A 17280-nucleotide genomic window follows, 5' to 3' on the forward strand; every position below is an offset into this window, starting at 1 on the left:
GGGAACGACAGGCAGAACGACAGGCTGAACGAGACAGACAGGAAAGGAAAGAAGAACGTGACAGACAGGAAAAGAAAGACGAACTTGACAGACAAGAAAGGGAACGACAGGCAGAACGAGACAGACAGGAAAGGAAAGACGAACTTGACAGACAAGAAAGAGAACGAGACAGACAAGAAAAGAAAGACGAGCTTGAGAGACAGGAACGACAGGCCGAGCGTGACAGACAGGAACGGAAAGAGAAAGAGCAGGCGGATCGCGATCTCCAGCTAGAGCTAGCTAGGCTACAGGCCGAGAAGGGTACGCTTACTCAGGCTAGCGCGCCGACGTTTGTTGCCGACCGTACGAGACTGCCGACGTTCGACGATGACAAGGACGAGCTCGACGATTTTTTACGCCGGTTTGAGCGCATTGCATCTGACCAGAAGTGGGAAGAGGCCACGTGGGCTAGCCGCCTTAGCACCTGCTTAAAAGGACGCGCATTACAGCTCTACAATGCTTTGGATGACGACGAGGCGAGAGACTATCAGGCACTTAAGAAGGCGTTACTCCAGCGCTTTAACCTGACTGCTGAAGCCTACAGACGACGTCTGCGTAACAGCAAGAGACTGAGCGGCGAGCTGAGTCATCAGTTTGTGGCACGCCTTAATCTCTACCTGCGGCGCTGGGTGGAGATGGCCGAAAAGGACTGGACCGTCAACGACCTTGCCGACCTCATTGTCATGGAACAACTGATGTCCAGCCTGCGACCTGAGGTGGTGACCTTCGTGCAGGAACACCAGCCAAAGACTACTCAGGAGGCAGCCGACTGGATCAGAGTGCACGAGGACGCCCAGGCGATCTCCGGCAAATCTTCAGGCTCACGGCCAGGAAAATCGGGAAATTCGGGTTCTTCAGGACCCAAGGACGGGAAGGACGATCAGGGACACAAGGGATCGAGTTCCAGATCTGACATCCAGTGTTACTACTGCAACAAGCGGGGCCACGTGAAGAAGGACTGCCACAGGAGACAGGCTGACCAGAAGGGCGTTCACTTTGTTGGCAGTGAGGAGTTAAGGGACGTCACGAGCTCATGCACCATTCCACAACTCTGCGTTCCGTGCTCCAGGAAACATTTCCAGCCCCACTGCAACGTCTACGTTAACGGAGTGAAGGGCGAAGGTCTGCGGGACACAGGGGCAGACATGATAGTGGTTCGGGCGAGTCTAGTTCCAGCTATGGCCTACACAGGAGACAGCATCAGGGTGAGAATGGCCGAGGCATCTCACGCTTACGACTTGAACACGGCAGTGATCAAGGTCGTAACCCCGTTGTTCACGGGGACCATTGTGGCCGTCGTCATGGACGATCCTCCATGCGACCTGCTCATTGGAAACCGGGTCCAGTTTGTGGACGGCGTCACCAGGGAGGTTCCCGTTTATCGGGCTCCCGACGTCATTTCAGTGCTCACGCGGGCACAGGCGGAGCGAGAGGACAAACCTCTCAAACCCCTACCTGCTGCACGAGCTGCCCTGGGGAACGTGACCCCCGCGCTTCTCGCGAAGGCTCAGGCATCTGATCCGACATTAGCGACTCCTCGGGAGCACGCGAAGTCGGGGAAGGTGAAGCTGAGCGGGAAGCATGGGAGGTCAAGGTTCCTCAGGGACAAGAAGTTGCTCTACCGTGAGTTCAGCAACCAAGAAGGTACATTCAAACAGGTTGTCGTGCCTCGCGAGTTTCGCGAGGGTGTCATGGCAACGGCACACGACTCGATTCTGGGAGGTCATCTTGGTACCAAGAAGACCACGGATCGTGTCTGGCGCCACTTTTACTGGCCAGGCATCTGCACGGATGTCCGACGTTTCTGTGCGTCCTGCGATAAGTGCCAGAAGGTGGTTGCCAAAGGAAGGGTGAGGAAGGTCCCCTTGGAGAAGATGCCGCTCATCGACGAACCCTTTCGTCGGGTGGCAGTGGACATCATCGGGCCCATCTTGCCTGCGTCTGAGGACGGAAACAGATACATTTTGACCATGGTGGACTACGCTACTCGATACCCAGAGGCGATCCCTCTGAAATCGATTGAAGCCACGCGAGTAGCTGAGGCTCTGGTTACTATGTGGTCCCGGCTGGGAATTCCATCAGAGGTACTCACCGACAGAGGCACGCAGTTCACGGGAGGAGTGATGGCGGAGGCAGCACGACTGCTATCACTGGAGCAGCACTTCACCACTCCTTACCATGCTCAGTGCAACGGACTGGTGGAAAGGTTCAATGGCACCTTGAAGACCATGCTGAGGAAACTAGCTCAGGAGAAGCCACGCACGTGGGACAGGTACATCCCAGCATTGCTTTTTGCATACCGCGAGGTTCCTCAGGAGAGCTTGGGCTTTTCCCCATTTGAGTTGTTGTACGGCAGACAGGTACGCGGTCCCATGGCTATCCTGCGTCAGGCTTGGACAGACGAAGAAGCTGACGAGGAGGTGCAGACGACAGCGACCTACATAGTAGAACTCAGGAACAGGATTGAAGAGACCTGCAAACTGGCTCAAGAGAACCTGGGAAGAGCAGCACAGCGTTACGCGCGAGGATTCGACCGCAAGGCACGGCCGCGCAGCTTCAAGATTGGAGAACGGGTGTTGCTACTTCTACCTGTCAAACACAACAAGCTACAACTGCAGTGGCAAGGACCTTTTGAGGTGACAGCGAAAGTGGGCCAGAACGACTACAGGATCATGATGCACGGGAAAGCACGCCTGTACCACGCCAACCTGCTGCGCGCCTACATAGAGAGGACAGCCTACGGGGAGAAGAACAAAGACCAGAAGAACAAAGACAAGAAGACAGAGAAGGTTGCAGTCATCAGGGGTGAAACGAGGGGTTGCTCGTTCTTGAGGACGACCTTTCTGTCTGGAAACAGACCATCAACCTCTGCAATATCTTCAGGTTGCAAGGTTGGCAAACGCCAGACTTATGCGCTGGGCGTTGATTCTCCAACCGTACCAATTCACGGTACGCGTCATACCGGGCGCCAACAATGTTGGAGCTGACTTTCTCTCTCGGGCTGGAGAGGAGAACATGACTGTGAGCGAAACCGAGGTTTCGTCTTGAAGAGGGGAGGTGTGTCACGATCGGGTGACAGAGACCAAGAAAGTGTCACTCAGTGGAGTGCCTGTTCTTGGTCGTGTATGATAGAAAGCGCCTGTGCGTGATATTGGGTTACAGCAGAGTTTGCTGACGGTGCTCTACGAGCACGGATGTTTTGTATCGCACGAGTTTTACAGTGGAGGTTTCTGCTGTCATAGCTAGGGCTGACGGTTTTTCGCTGACAGCGCACACGGGATTTTCACGGATTGAGTTTCTCGTGTCTTTTTCTGCTTGGGAGGCAGAATTGTGTATAGCTGGACTGGGTTTTGGGACAAGGTCAGTCACGTGTTTTTGGCTAGGTGGTCTGTCAGAGACTCAAGGACGGCACACTTGACACCCAGCGGCAGAAGGGGAAGGATCGTATACACAGTTTCTAGAGTATGATGGTTTTTCACCGAGTATTATATTCGGCACTCTAGGGGAACTTCCACTAGTTTTTCCTTTCTCCCTGCCACGTATTTTGCTGAGGACAAGTCGTCAATTTTCCTTCGTCGGCGATGGCTTTCGCATAAGGATTCGACAAGGGGTTCTGGAGGTTTTTGGTCACTGTTGACGAACAGAGGCTGTTCCAGGGAGGAAGCGGACTTTGCTTCCATTGAGAGTACAATCATAGGCTTTTGAGGTAATAAATCATTATTTAACGCTGTTGATGAGTCTGTGTTGTGGAATGAAATACTCTCTGTTGTTCTTTCCAGGTTAGCGCATAATTTACTCTCTGTGACGCTAAAATACTAATCTGTATATGGTTTTTGCAGATAGGGAGAGAAGGACGGAAAATGACTGTTTTGTTGTTGTAAAAAGTCCATTTTGTGCAGGCCCACGTGCTCGATGAGATATTTAAAGATGACATGTTTTAAGGTGGTGGGTGAGGGGTAGCTGACATGTTTAGTGCACCGATGCTTTCTGTTTGCAGCCTTCGTTTCGTTTCGTTTCGCTTCGTTCGCCTCGCTTCGTTACGTTCCTGTAACATCTGCACGGCTGACTCTGGCGGGAACTGTTGAGGCTACGCTAACCAGGAGACCGGCTAACCAGGAGACCGGCTAACCAGCGGACCGGCTAACCGGCAGCGGACCGGCTAACCAGCGAACCGACTAACCAGCATACCGGCTAAGCAGCAGCAGCAGAGATAAAGCTAAGTGCACCATGTCGTACGCACCCCGTTGACCACCGTTGTCTTTTCGTATCTATGATTTCATTGGAGTAGTGACAACGTGGGGTGTGTGACACCTGCACGAACTAGGGCTTTTCGGACAGAACATTCTCATTTAACTATATTTACACGGGTTCAGCGTGTTCCTATAATTTTCTACATACTACTGGCATTTTGTCAGTGAACACTGGTTTTTTACGTGTTGAGAACGTAAAAGGAACATATTTTGAGTGAAGGCTCGAGGGAGGTGGAGAGTTTATACATAAACAGGCGTCTGAAACTTATACTTTTGTTGACTCTATTTAATTGTATGACTGCGAGAGTGGATCGTGGTGTGGTTAGTTAATTAGTAGTAATTAACCGGTTCATAATCACCTTGAGTGATATATTGAAACGTGTACAGGGCGAGTAACTTTGTCACACAGTACCGCGGGGCTGTGGAGATGAGGGTCAGTGTGTGTGTCTGAACAGGGCGAGTAACTTTGTCACACAGTACTGCGGGGCAGTGGAGATGAAAGTCAGTGTGTGTGTGTGTGGACAGGGCGAGTAACTTTATCACACAGTACCGCGGGGCTGTGAAAATGAAGGTCAGTGTGTGTGTGTGTGTGTGGACAGGGCGAGTAACTTTGTCACACAGTACCGCGGGGCTGTGGAGATGAAGGTCAGTGTGTGTGTGTGTGGACAGGGCGGGTACCTTTGTCACACAGTACCGCGGGGCTGTGGAGATGAAGGTCAGTGTCTGTGTGTGTGTGTGTGAACAGGGCGAGTAACTTTATCACACAGTACTGCGGGGCTGTGGAGATGAAGGTCAGTGTGTGTGTGTGTGTGTGTGGACAGGGCGGGTAACTTTGTCACACAGTACCGCGGGGCTGTGGAGATGAAGGTCAGTGTGTGTGTGTGTGAACAGGGCGGGTAACTTTGTCACACAGTACCGCGGGGCTGTGGAGATGAAGGTCAGTGTCTGTGTGTGTGTGTGTGGACAGGGCGGGTAACTTTGTCACACAGTACTGCGGGGCTGTGGATATGAAGGTTAGTGTGTGTGTGTGTGTGAACAGGGCGGGTAACTTTATCACACAGTACTGCGGGGCTGTGGAGATGAAGGTCAGTGTGTGTGTGTGTGTGTGTGTGTGAACAGGGCGAGTAACTTTATCACACAGTACCGCGGGGCTGTGGATATGAAGGTCAGTGTGTGTGTGTGTGTGTGTGAACAGGGCGGGTAACTTTATCACACAGTACCGCGGGGCTGTGGATATGAAGGTTAGTGTGTGTGTATGTGAACAGGGCGGGTAACTTTATCACACAGTACCGCGGGGCTGTGGATATGAAGGTCAGTGTGTGTGTGTGTGAACAGGGCGAGTAACTTTATCACACAGTACTGCGGGGCTGTGGAGATGAAGGTCAGTGTGTGTGTGTGTGTGTGGACAGGGCGGGTAACTTTATCACACAGTACCGCGGGGCTGTGGATATGAAGGTTAGTGTGTGTGTGTGTGTGAACAGGGCGGGTAACTTTATCACACAGTACTGCGGGGCTGTGGATATGAAGGTTAGTGTGTGTGTGTGTGTGAACAGGGCGGGTAACTTTGTCACACAGTACTGCGGGGCTGTGGATATGAAGGTTAGTGTGTGTGTGTGTGTGTGAACAGGGCGGGTAACTTTATCACACAGTACTGCGGGGCTGTGGATATGAAGGTTAGTGTGTGTGTGTGTGTGTGTGTGTGTGTGTGTGTGTGTGTGTGTGTGTGTGTGTGTGTGTGAACAGGGCGAGTAACTTTATCACACAGTACTGCGGGGCTGTGGATATGAAGGTTAGTGTGTGTGTGTGTGTGAACAGGGCGGGTAACTTTATCACACAGTACTGCGGGGCTGTGGATATGAAGGTTAGTGTGTGTGTGTGTGTGAACAGGGCGGGTAACTTTGTCACACAGTACTGCGGGGCTGTGGATATGAAGGTTAGTGTGTGTGTGTGTGTGAACAGGGCGGGTAACTTTATCACACAGTACTGCGGGGCTGTGGATATGAAGGTTAGTGTGTGTGTGTGTGTGTGTGTGTGTGTGTGTGTGTGTGTGTGTGTGTGTGTGTGTGTGTGTGTGTGTGTGTGTGTGTGAACAGGGCGAGTAACTTTATCACACAGTACTGCGGGGCTGTGGATATGAAGGTTAGTGTGTGTGTGTGTGTGAACAGGGCGAGTAACTTTATCACACAGTACTGCGGGGCTGTGGATATGAAGGTTAGTGTGTGTGTGTGTGTGAACAGGGCGAGTAACTTTATCACACAGTACTGCGGGGCTGTGGATATGAAGGTTAGTGTGTGTGTGTGTGTGAACAGGGCGAGTAACTTTATCACACAGTACTGCGGGGCTGTGGATATGAAGGTTAGTGTGTGTGTGTGTGTGTGAACAGGGCGAGTAACTTTATCACACAGTACTGCGGGGCTGTGGATATGAAGGTTAGTGTGTGTGTGTGTGTGTGTGAACAAGGCGAGTAACTTTATCACACAGTACCGCGGGGCTGTGGATATGAAGGTTAGTGTGTGTGTGTGTGAACAGGGCGGGTAACTTTATCACACAGTACCGCGGGGCTGTGGATATGAAAGTTAGTGTGTGTGTGTGTGAACAGGGCGGGTAACTTTATCACACAGTACCGCGGGGCTGTGGATATGAAGGTTAGTGTGTGTGTGTGTGAACAGGGCGGGTAACTTTGTCACACAGCACCGCGGGGCTGTGGAGATGAAGGTCAGTGTGTGTGTGTGTGTGTGGACAGGGCGGGTAACTTTATCACACAGTACCGCGGGGCTGTGGATATGAAGGTCAGTGTGTGTGTGTGTGTGTGGACAGGGCGGGTAACTTTGTCACACAGTACCGCGGGCCTGTGGAGATGAAGGTAACTGTATGTGCGTGGGTTTGGGGGTGTGTGTGTTTGAGGAGGAGGGAAGGGTGTGTGTGTTGGGGGAGCAGGGGGTAGGGATAGGTGTGTATGTGGGGGGGTAGGTTTGGGAGTGTGTGTGTACGTGTGTGTGAGGGAGGGGGAGTAAGGTGTGTGTGTGTGTGTGTGGGTGTGTGTATGCGTGTGTGTGTGTGTGTGTGTGTGTGTGTTTTTGTGTGTGTACGCACGTGTGTGTGTGTGTGTGTGTGTGTGTGTGTGTGTGTGTGTGCGTGCGTGTGTGTGTGTGTGCGTGTGTGTGTGTGTGTGTGTGCGTGCGTGTGTGTGTGTGTGTGTGTGTGTGTGTGTGTGTGTGTGTGTGTGTGTGTGTGCCGTTGTCGGTATGTCTCTGTCTTTCTAAATGTCTGTGTCTGTCTGAATAGTTTTCTCGGATGGAATTTCATTCTTCAAACACATTATCCGTGTAGTTGTGGATCGATACGCCGTCTCAGAGAACAGTGGCTGTCTCGATCTGTGTAAAATGCCATATTGTGTCGAACAATGCAACAATAGTGTCTTTTTCATTGTCATTGGGGTGTTGCAGGTAGCTCTGTCTCCTCCTTGGGGATGAAGCTACCAGGGGAAGGGATTGTGTTGGAGGTGCGGGTAGAGGGGTAACCCTCCCGGTGCTCCCCCTTGGACCTCTCTAGTCTAGGACCCTGGGTCTTCGCGAGGTGACCTTTGTGGCGTAATCCCTCCGGACTAGCATAACGTTTCCCTATCCCAAAACCGACCGTGCGTGGTCTATGACCACATCCTCTACGAGGTGACCCTATCAACTAGGCAGCGCAAGCCCCTAGGCGAAACACGGCGGATCTAGAGGAGAGAACCTCGATAAAAAAACCTGAGCTGCCATGAAGACGGAGCATGTTGGCTGAGGACAGCGGGCAGACCTTCTGTGCCGACACCCATCTACAGGAGAAAACCAGGCATGCACGCATCAAACCCAACATGGCCAACATGGCCATTGTCATTAACCTGTATCACGATGTCTGCCATTTGTCTGCAGGGCAAGCGGGTACAGGGAGGGGAGCGGTTACCATAGCAACCATTTACACAGCTCCTGAGATGTCAAATACAGACAGCATGGCGACAGCTGTGCATGAAATGTGTTGGATAGAACAAAGAAACTTACAATGAAGACAAAGAAACTGACCGCTAAAACAATGAAATAGACAGTCAAAACCATGAAACTGACAAACAGTCAAAACAATGAAACTGACACACAGTCAAAACAATGAAACTGAAACACAGTCAAAACCATGAAACTGACACACAGTCAAAACCATGAAACTGACACACAGTCAAAACCATGAAACAGACAGTCAAAACCATGAAACTGACACACAGTCAAAACCATGAAACTGACAGTCAAAACAATGAAACTGACAAACAGTCAAAACAATGAAACTGACACACAGTCAAAACAATGAAACTGACACACAGTCAAAACCATGAAACTGACACACAGTCAAAACAATGAAACACACAGTCAAAACCATGAAACTGACACACAGTCAAAACCATGAAACTGACAGTCAAAACCATGAAACTGACAAACAGTCAATACCATGAAACTGACACACAGTCAAAACCATGAAACTGACACACAGTCAAAACAATGAAACTGACACACTGTCAAAACAATGAAACTGACACACTGTCAAAACCATGAAACTGACACACAGTCAAAACAATGAAAGTGACACACAGTCAAAACAATGAAAGTGACAAACAGTCAACACAATGAAACTGACACACTGTCAAAACCATGAAACTGACACACAGTCAAAACCATGAAACTGACACACAGTCAAAACAATGAAACTGACACACTGTCAAAACCATGAAACTGACACACAGTCAAAACCATGAAACTGACACACAGTCAAAACAATGACACTGACACACTGTCAAAACCATGAAACTGACACACAGTCAAAACCATGAAACTGACACACAGTCAAAACCATGAAACTGACACACAGTCAAAACAATGAAACTGACACACAGTCAAAACCATGAAACTGACACACAGTCAATACCATGAAACTGACACACAGTCAAAACCATGAAACTGACACACAGTCAAAACCATGAAACTGACACACAGTCAAAACAATGAAACTGACGCATAGTCAAAACCATGAAACTGACACACAGTCAAAAGCATGAAACTGACACACAGTCAAAACAATGAAACTGACACACAGTCAAAACCATGAAACTGACACACAGTCAAAACAATGAAACTGACACACAGTCAAAACAATGAAACTGACACACAGTCAAAACCATGAAACTGACACACAGTCAATACCATGAAACTGACACAGTCAAAACCATGAAACTGACACACAGTCAAAACCATGAAACTGACACACAGTCAAAACCATGAAACTGACACACAGTCAAAACCATGAAACTGACACACAGTCAAAACAATGAAACTGACACACAGTCAAAACAATGAAACTGACACACAGTCAAAACCATGAAACTGACACACAGTCAAAACAATAAAACTGACACACAGTCAAAATAATCTGTGGAAGATGAGGCCGTGCTGTGATCTTCGATATGATAGACTTTGAGGTGCAGGATCCCTATCGTAGGCACGTGAAGCTTGCTGTCAATGTTAAGGGCTTGTGTTCACCACCAGATACCTGCCCACTGCAGTCAGGCTGTGTGTCAGGCTGTGTGTTCTATCAACGTGTTGTCTGTCCTTGTTCTTCTTGTTCTTGTTCTTGTTCCTCTTACAGGCTAATATTTCGCCTCTCAGGACAATATATGGGTTATATGATTCGAGTGTTACGCCCTCACGGCTTTTGACGAGATACACAAGTGTATGCGTGTTTAGGTGGTATCAGCCATCTGCACTTATGGCAGAAATGACCGAGGTCTTTTGCGTGTCATTGTGGTGACACGGGGGTGGGACACGGCTTCCGTCTCTAGGTCTGCACATAAAGCTGACCCGTGTCCGTCCCGGCCCTTGTGCTGCTGGACCTTTCCGCGGCCTTCGACACGATCGACCATCAGCTACTCGTCGATCGCCTCAGTTCCACGTTCGGCATTCACGACACCGCCCTCTCTTGGTTCCGGAACTACCTCCAGAACCGCTCTCAGACTGTCACCACTGATTCGTTCTCTTCTCAGCCTGTCCCTGTCCGCTTCGGCGTCCCACAAGGGTCTGTCCTCGGCCCTGTCCCTTTCACCCTGTACACCCAACCACTCTCCCTGGTCATCGAACGCCACGGCTTGAACTACAACTCCTTTGCCGATGACACGCAGCTCCAGAACAGCGCCAAGCCGGAGGACGTTGACCATCTCCTGGGATCCATCTCCAGTTGTTTCACTGACATCAAGAACTGGATGACTGAGAACAAGTTGAAGCTGAACAGTGAGAAGACGGAGGCCCTTCTCGTTGGAACACGACAGAAGATTGCTTCCCTCACTGTGACCGACCTCCAGCTGGATGACGCGACTGTTCCATTCTCCCCTGCTGTCAAGAGCCTTGGCGTCTTTCTCGACTCCACTCTCTCCATGCAGACACACATCTCCTTCATCATCAAGACCTGCTTTTTCCACCTACGACGCATCGCCTCCATCCGTCGCTACCTCACCCACGACGCCTGTGTCAAGCTGGTTGTCTCCCTCATCTTCAGTCGTCTGGACTACTGCAACTCCCTTCTGGCTGGCCTCCCCGCCTCATCCATTCATGGCCTACAACGAGTCCAGAACGCTGCTGCCAGGCTGACGTTGAGGAAGACGAAGCGAGACCACATCACCCCCCTACTTCGCTCCTTGCACTGGCTCCCTGTCAACACCCGAATCTCCTACAAACTGTCCACTCTGGTCTACAAGTGTCTCAACGACTCTGCTCCCGAGTACCTTCAATCCTCCCTGGACCTGTACACCCAGCCCTCCGACCGTCCCCTTCGTTCTGCTGCTGACCCACTCCGCCTTCACATCCCTCGCTCGAAACTCGCATCTGCTGGTCAGCGTGCATTTCCCTCCGCGGGCCCCTCCGTCTGGAACTCCCTGCCGCTTGAGCTTCGCCAGAGCCCCTCTCTTGACGCGTTCAAGAGTAGGTTGAAGACTCAGTTCTTCCCGTAGCTGGCTGCGACTTTCATGTTCGACAGTGATGTGTTGTGCCCCAAAAGACATTCTTGTGCTGTGCTCTCTAAGGGGTGTTTTCTTTATGTTTGATATTATTTTGTTTGGACCTAGCTATTGATGTGTACATTGTTGTTAAACAGTTGTTTGTTGTATGTTTATCAGGGTTTGCTAGTGTGTGATAGGGTTTGTGTCCGTCTGTAGATGTTAGTTTCTTTGTTAATCCTGTGTTGACAACTCTTCGACAAGCGCTTAGAACTGTACCCACGGAATACGCGCTATATAAGCTTCATATTGTAATTGATTGATTGATTGAATTTGAACCTGTGACCTTCCGATCACAAGTCTAGTGCTCTACCAACTGAGCAGCCGCTAAATGATTTGCTGATATTGTACATGTATTGTTTTGGTCACGTAATGTAGGCTTTTTTGCTGGAGTTTGTGTCCTCGTTGAATACTGTTTATTGTTTCGTTTCAAGTATTATGTATGAATAACTTCTTTTTTTTAAACCATTAGCTGATTTTGTAATTGACTTAGTGCGAACAAGTGGAGCTGAAAAGGGTGACAATTGTATTTCACAATAAAAACCTGATGTGCAAGTGAAATGTCCTAATTCTTGTTAGTTTTGCGTGAACAAGTGAATGAATACATGCTGTGCGCAATTTGAAGCTTTGGATTTGCAAAGTTTTTTTAATTATTAACAGCCGCTTTCTTGCTTCGCGCACTCGAAAATTCAAGCTTTCGTTTTTGTTTTTTTTATGCGAACTACTATATAATTCTACTGTAAAAGTCACACACATGGTAATCACTATCAAGTGTCCACCATGTGTGTTCACAACTGGTTGCAACAAGTGTCTTCCAAAGTGGAACACTTCAGCTTACAGTGTTGGATTTGTACAAACTGCCACCATCAAGCATCATCCCTGAGTAAAACATACCACAAAGATCGACACAAACTGCCACCATCAAGCATCATCCCTGAGTGAAACATACCACAAAGATCGACACAAACTGCCACCATCAAGCATCATCCCTGAGTAAAACATACCACAAAGATCGACACAAACATCAAGAAAGGTTTACTTATTGGGGACGGGCGCAGTGGCGTGGTATTAAGACGTCGGCCTCCTAATTGGGAGGTCGTGAGTTCGAATCCCGGTCGCTGCCGCCTGGTGGGTTAAGAGTGGAGGTTTTTCCGATCTCCCAGGTCAACTTATGTGCAGACCTGCTAGTGACTTAACCCCCTTCTTGTGTACACGCAAGCACAAGACCAAGTGCGCACGGAAAAGATCATGCAATCCCATGTCAGAGTTCGGTGGGTTATAGAAACACGAAAATACCCAGCATGCCTCCCGAAATTGGCGTATGCTGCCTGAATGGCGGGGTAAAAACGGTCATACACGTAAAAATCCACTCGTGCTAAAAACATGAGTGAACGTGGGAGTCTAAGCCCATGAACGAAGAAGAAGAAGAAGAAGAAGAAGAAGGAGGAACGTTAGCCTACATGTTTGACAAAACAAGACAAGTGAATGACTTGTTGTATCAAACATTAAACATTCCAATAACAAACAATTCTTGTTTTTTGTATCCTCAATGTTGGAACGTTATCAGTCTATCTGTGTTGGGTTATCACAAAGATCAACCTGCCAGCTGTGCGCCTTGTTTATGTTTTGTGTGTTTGGTTTATGTTGTGTGTGTGTTTTGTTTATGTTGTGTGTGTGTTTTGTTTATGTTTTGTGTGTGTTTTGTTTATGTTTTGTGTGTGTTTTGTTTATGTTTTGTGTGTGTTTTGTTTATGTTTTGTGTGTTTTGTTTAAGATGTGTTGGTTTGATTTGTTTTGAGGTTGTCTTTTTTTACACGTTAGATTAAATTACACGTTAGACTGGATGGAGGGAAATTCCAGATGGTGACTTACTGTATACTGTCTTTGCTTGAACAGGTTTTCTAACTTCATTTTGTAGAATTTTTCAGTTAATGCACCGTTTGTGTATTTTATTTTTGTGAAAGCGGAGACTTCGAAATTTGAGGGAGGTCACCAAACTTTGTGGACAACAGTGATCATAAAACACTGAGTGTGTCAGGTTTGAGTTGTTTTCAAATAAAAATGTGTAACGCACACACACACACACACACACACACACACACACACACACACACACACACACACACACACACATACACACACATACACACACACACAGACACACACACACACACACAGAGAGTAATTAAGACAAGTAGAAGAGCAAACATATTTTTATTAAAAAACAATTGTGTGTTTTTTGTTTGTGCTTGTTGAGTAATGCCATGATTTGCTACTTTTCAAACAGGCAGTAAACAGTGTAAACGACATATTTAGACTAAAAAGGTTCATAAGCGGTACCTGTCATTTATGTTGTAACAGTTGACCAGTGATAAAGGTGAAACAAATTTCATGTGAAACATCAAAGAAAGCCGTGCATCTCACAGGTGAAGCGCAGTCACCGTGTCAAGATCTGAATGACGTAAAACACAAGCACGATGACGTCAATTCTTATTTTGCGTCATAGAACGTGACGAAATCTTGCAAGGTCAATCTCTAATTGTTACACTGCCAAACAATCGGCGATACCAACCAGGAATTACCTGATGTGTTTTGGGCAAAACTAATGTTGTTGTTGTTGTTGTTGTTGTTGTTGTTGTTGTTGTTGTTGTTGTTGTTGTTGTTGTTGTTGTTGGTGGTGGTGGTGGTAGTGTTGTTGTGGTGGCGGTTGTTGTTGTTGTCGTGGTAGTGGTGGTGGTTGTTGTTGTTCATGTTGTTGCTGCTGTGGTGGAGGTGGTGGTGGTGGTAACGACAGTGGTGAAGCTCACGGTAGTGGTGGTGACGATGGTGTTGATGCGGGGCATGTCACGACAAGACACACTTCCTGCCTCTCCTCCTCTTGGCGGTGGTGGTAGTCGTCGTTGCTGGTGGTGGTGGTGGTGGTCGAGGTGGTGACGGCGGTGGTAGTGGTTGTTGTATTAGGTTGTGGCGTGGGGTGGTTGTGGTGACGGGGGTAGTGGTTGTTGTAAGGGATGGCGGGGTGGTGGTGACAGGAGGCGTGCGGACCGTGATGAGCTGTGTGGTGCAGCGTGATACTGCCTCAAGCCTGTCACCACGATCAGTCTCCTCATCAGTCCACCCTGCATCATCATCCTGATGTCTGCCCTGTAACACGGCCACCACGCGCCGCTCCAGGCCTGTCACCCAGCCATAGAACGCTACTGTCACTGTGTCCGTTGCCGCCACCGCCACGTCCTGCACAGCTCCCTCCCACCTCGCCCTGTTGTGTAGGAAGTCTTGTACCCCCAACACACTCACCGGTACACCTGCATCCTTCAGTCCCTGCACCACGCCGCTAGCTGGTGACGTCACCCGCCCTGCCTCGTCCGTGACGTCATCATGTAAATCGCCGCTTCTGGTCAGGACGAACACGTCGCGGTAGCTCAGCCGGGAGGGACTGTTGGCGACGCTCCTCCCTGCAGGGAAAAGACCGTTGGAACAGTTAAATATTCATGTATGTAAGCAAACATTCGTTACATTTTAAGACACACCCTATCCGTGTATTCATTTGTTTTCTCAAACACACACACCACCCACCCCCAACCCCCCTCCCACACACACACGCAAGCCTGCATACACACCTGAGTTATAAAATCTTCACAAAGTCTGTACATTTTCGACACAGACAGCAAAACTTCGACGTCATGACGTAATTTTGCCTTTTACGTCAATACAAATGACGTCATTGTTTTCTCCCTGCAGACTGACCAGACTTTAGATTTGATTGAACATTTAGTTCTTTTCGAGAGAGCCAAGACTTTCCAATATATTCTCGAGGGGGGGACACTATTAGGAAGCGGGAAGCTTTAATTTACCCTTCACTCAAACCAACCACAATCATCATCATCATCATCACCACCACCACTACCACCACCACCACCTCCAATATCATCATCATCATCATCATCATCATCATCATCATCATCATCATCATCATCATCACCAGCTACACAACTTACCCACACCCAGACGGCGCAGCTCGACAGCGATATCCTGACCACACTGTGCGCAGTCCACCGGCCACCGACCTGTGTGAGCGTTGCCATGGTGACTCAGCCGTATCACGCTCAGCCCGTCCCCAGGCGCAGGCACGCCGCTGTCGCTGTAGTCGTGGACAGCAAACCTGTGAATCACGGGCTGTATTTCACGGAGGACGGCGGGCGCCGAGCGGAGGGGGACAGTGAACACCTGTGTCTGCAGTGCTGGGGGTATCTCGGTGTTGTGAACACCGGCACACCACAGGTACAGGTGTGGTACTCGCTGCGCTAGGCGTGTAACAAGGCGTGTGTGACGGGAACCACGCTTCACCCTGTGACACAGAATGGAGACATGTTGTTAGAGATGTGTATCACACTCACATGAGATATAGTAAGCTGATAATAGGAATGCGTTATCTGCAACGTTATAAAAGATGTCACTTGATATTTTACCAATGATGACTTCATTAGGATTTTACGCACATTGTGGTTATAACAACATGCAATTTCACGCATACAGTAACACGGTGGTGCGAGTTACATGAATCAGACACTGAGTTACAACTGTTCATCGTTGTCCAAGATTCGCCCTAACTGAGCACTGCGCTGACGTTACAACTCTTATCTCTCTCTCTCTCTCTCTCTCTCTCTCTCTCTCTCTCTCTCTCTCTCTCTCTCTCTCTCTCTCTCTCTCTCTCTTTCTTTCTCTCTCTCTCTCTCTTTCTCTATCTCTCTCTCTCTCTCTCTCTCAGTCTCTCTCTCTCTCTCTTACACACACACACACACTGACACACACACACACACACAAACACATACACACACTCACACACGTAGGAAAACAAACCTGCTGTCAAACGACACCTCGTCGATCAAGACGTGCAGGTGGCCGTTATTCACACATGCCACGAGGTCGGTGACTGCCTGATCAACATCTCCCTTCCTGTTGAAGATATCGTACAGGTGGTACGACACGCTGCCTGGTGTCAGGGAAGGCGTCGGGCCCGCGCTCAGCGACATCTGCAGCTGTTGTTTGATGGATGTGCTGACGGCCCGGGTGGTGTACAGTGTTGAGATGACGTGCACATCGTGCCCCTGACGCAGCCACCTCACCCCCTGCAGCACCAGCACCACCGTCTTACCTGTTGGAACACAAACAATATTAAGGTTAATATATTGCAGGACAATGTGAAAACAAGGCAGTGTTTGACGTAGAGACGACTTGCACATCGTTAGGGAAGATGTAGGCCCACGATCAGCCACCTCAACCCCTGCCTTACCAAACTGTCTTACCTGTTCACAAACAAAACAGATATATCCATACAAATATACTACAAAACAGTGTGGAAGCAAGCTTTTCTACATCAAGTCCGTTTCACCTGTTACACGCGAAACACAGCATCAGGAAAATAGAAATAAGCACACACACAAAATAAAACTGCCAAGAACATTCCTATTTTAGAAAATTATTTTACATGGAGACTAAATGAACATGTCAGTTTTAAACTGTTCTCCGTGTCAGCCTGATGCCTTTCCTTCAGTTGTCACATTTTCCACGGAATCAGACAACACAAACAGCGAGCACAGTACAAACCGTCCTCCAACAAAACTGGATCGAACCTTCTGCTACGATGACGATAAAGTAAAACTCGACACAAACAACGTCATAAACACTGCGTCAATCCTTCAACTAAGACGTCATTTGAGCAAACTACCTGGGATCAGTGCACTGTAAGGACATCAGAAACATTGTTCTGTCAGTATCGTTTGCCGCAACAACAGCGACGACGATAATTATTGTTGTTGTTCATGATGATGATGATGATGATGATGATGATGATGATGATGATGATGATGATGATGATGATGATGATGATGATGATGATGATGATTAATGAACATTGCCAACATGTTT

The 17280-nt window shown here is 48.7% G+C and overlaps 2 protein-coding genes across 2 annotated transcripts in view; both read right to left on the reverse strand.

Annotated features, from left to right (window-relative positions):
• Window positions 1-13549: 13549 nt before the first annotated feature.
• LOC138970484 (uncharacterized) overlaps window positions 13550-17280 on the reverse strand; it is a 231998-nt gene continuing 228267 nt past the window's right edge. Inside the window, exons 6-7 of the mRNA XM_070342940.1 lie at window positions 15351-15700; window positions 13550-14807 (exon numbers count right to left, since the gene is read on the reverse strand). Coding sequence (XP_070199041.1) covers window positions 14197-14807; window positions 15351-15700 — 961 coding nt within the window. The 3' untranslated portion in view covers window positions 13550-14196. The remainder of the gene's footprint in view (window positions 14808-15350; window positions 15701-17280) is intronic.
• LOC138971919 (uncharacterized) overlaps window positions 15782-17280 on the reverse strand; it is a 25094-nt gene continuing 23595 nt past the window's right edge. Inside the window, exons 4-5 of the mRNA XM_070344765.1 lie at window positions 16213-16507; window positions 15782-15785 (exon numbers count right to left, since the gene is read on the reverse strand). Coding sequence (XP_070200866.1) covers window positions 15782-15785; window positions 16213-16507 — 299 coding nt within the window. The remainder of the gene's footprint in view (window positions 15786-16212; window positions 16508-17280) is intronic.

The sequence above is a fragment of the Littorina saxatilis genome, linkage group LG7 (genome assembly GCF_037325665.1).
Source record: "Littorina saxatilis isolate snail1 linkage group LG7, US_GU_Lsax_2.0, whole genome shotgun sequence".
NCBI classification, from domain to species: Eukaryota; Metazoa; Mollusca; class Gastropoda; order Littorinimorpha; family Littorinidae; genus Littorina; species Littorina saxatilis.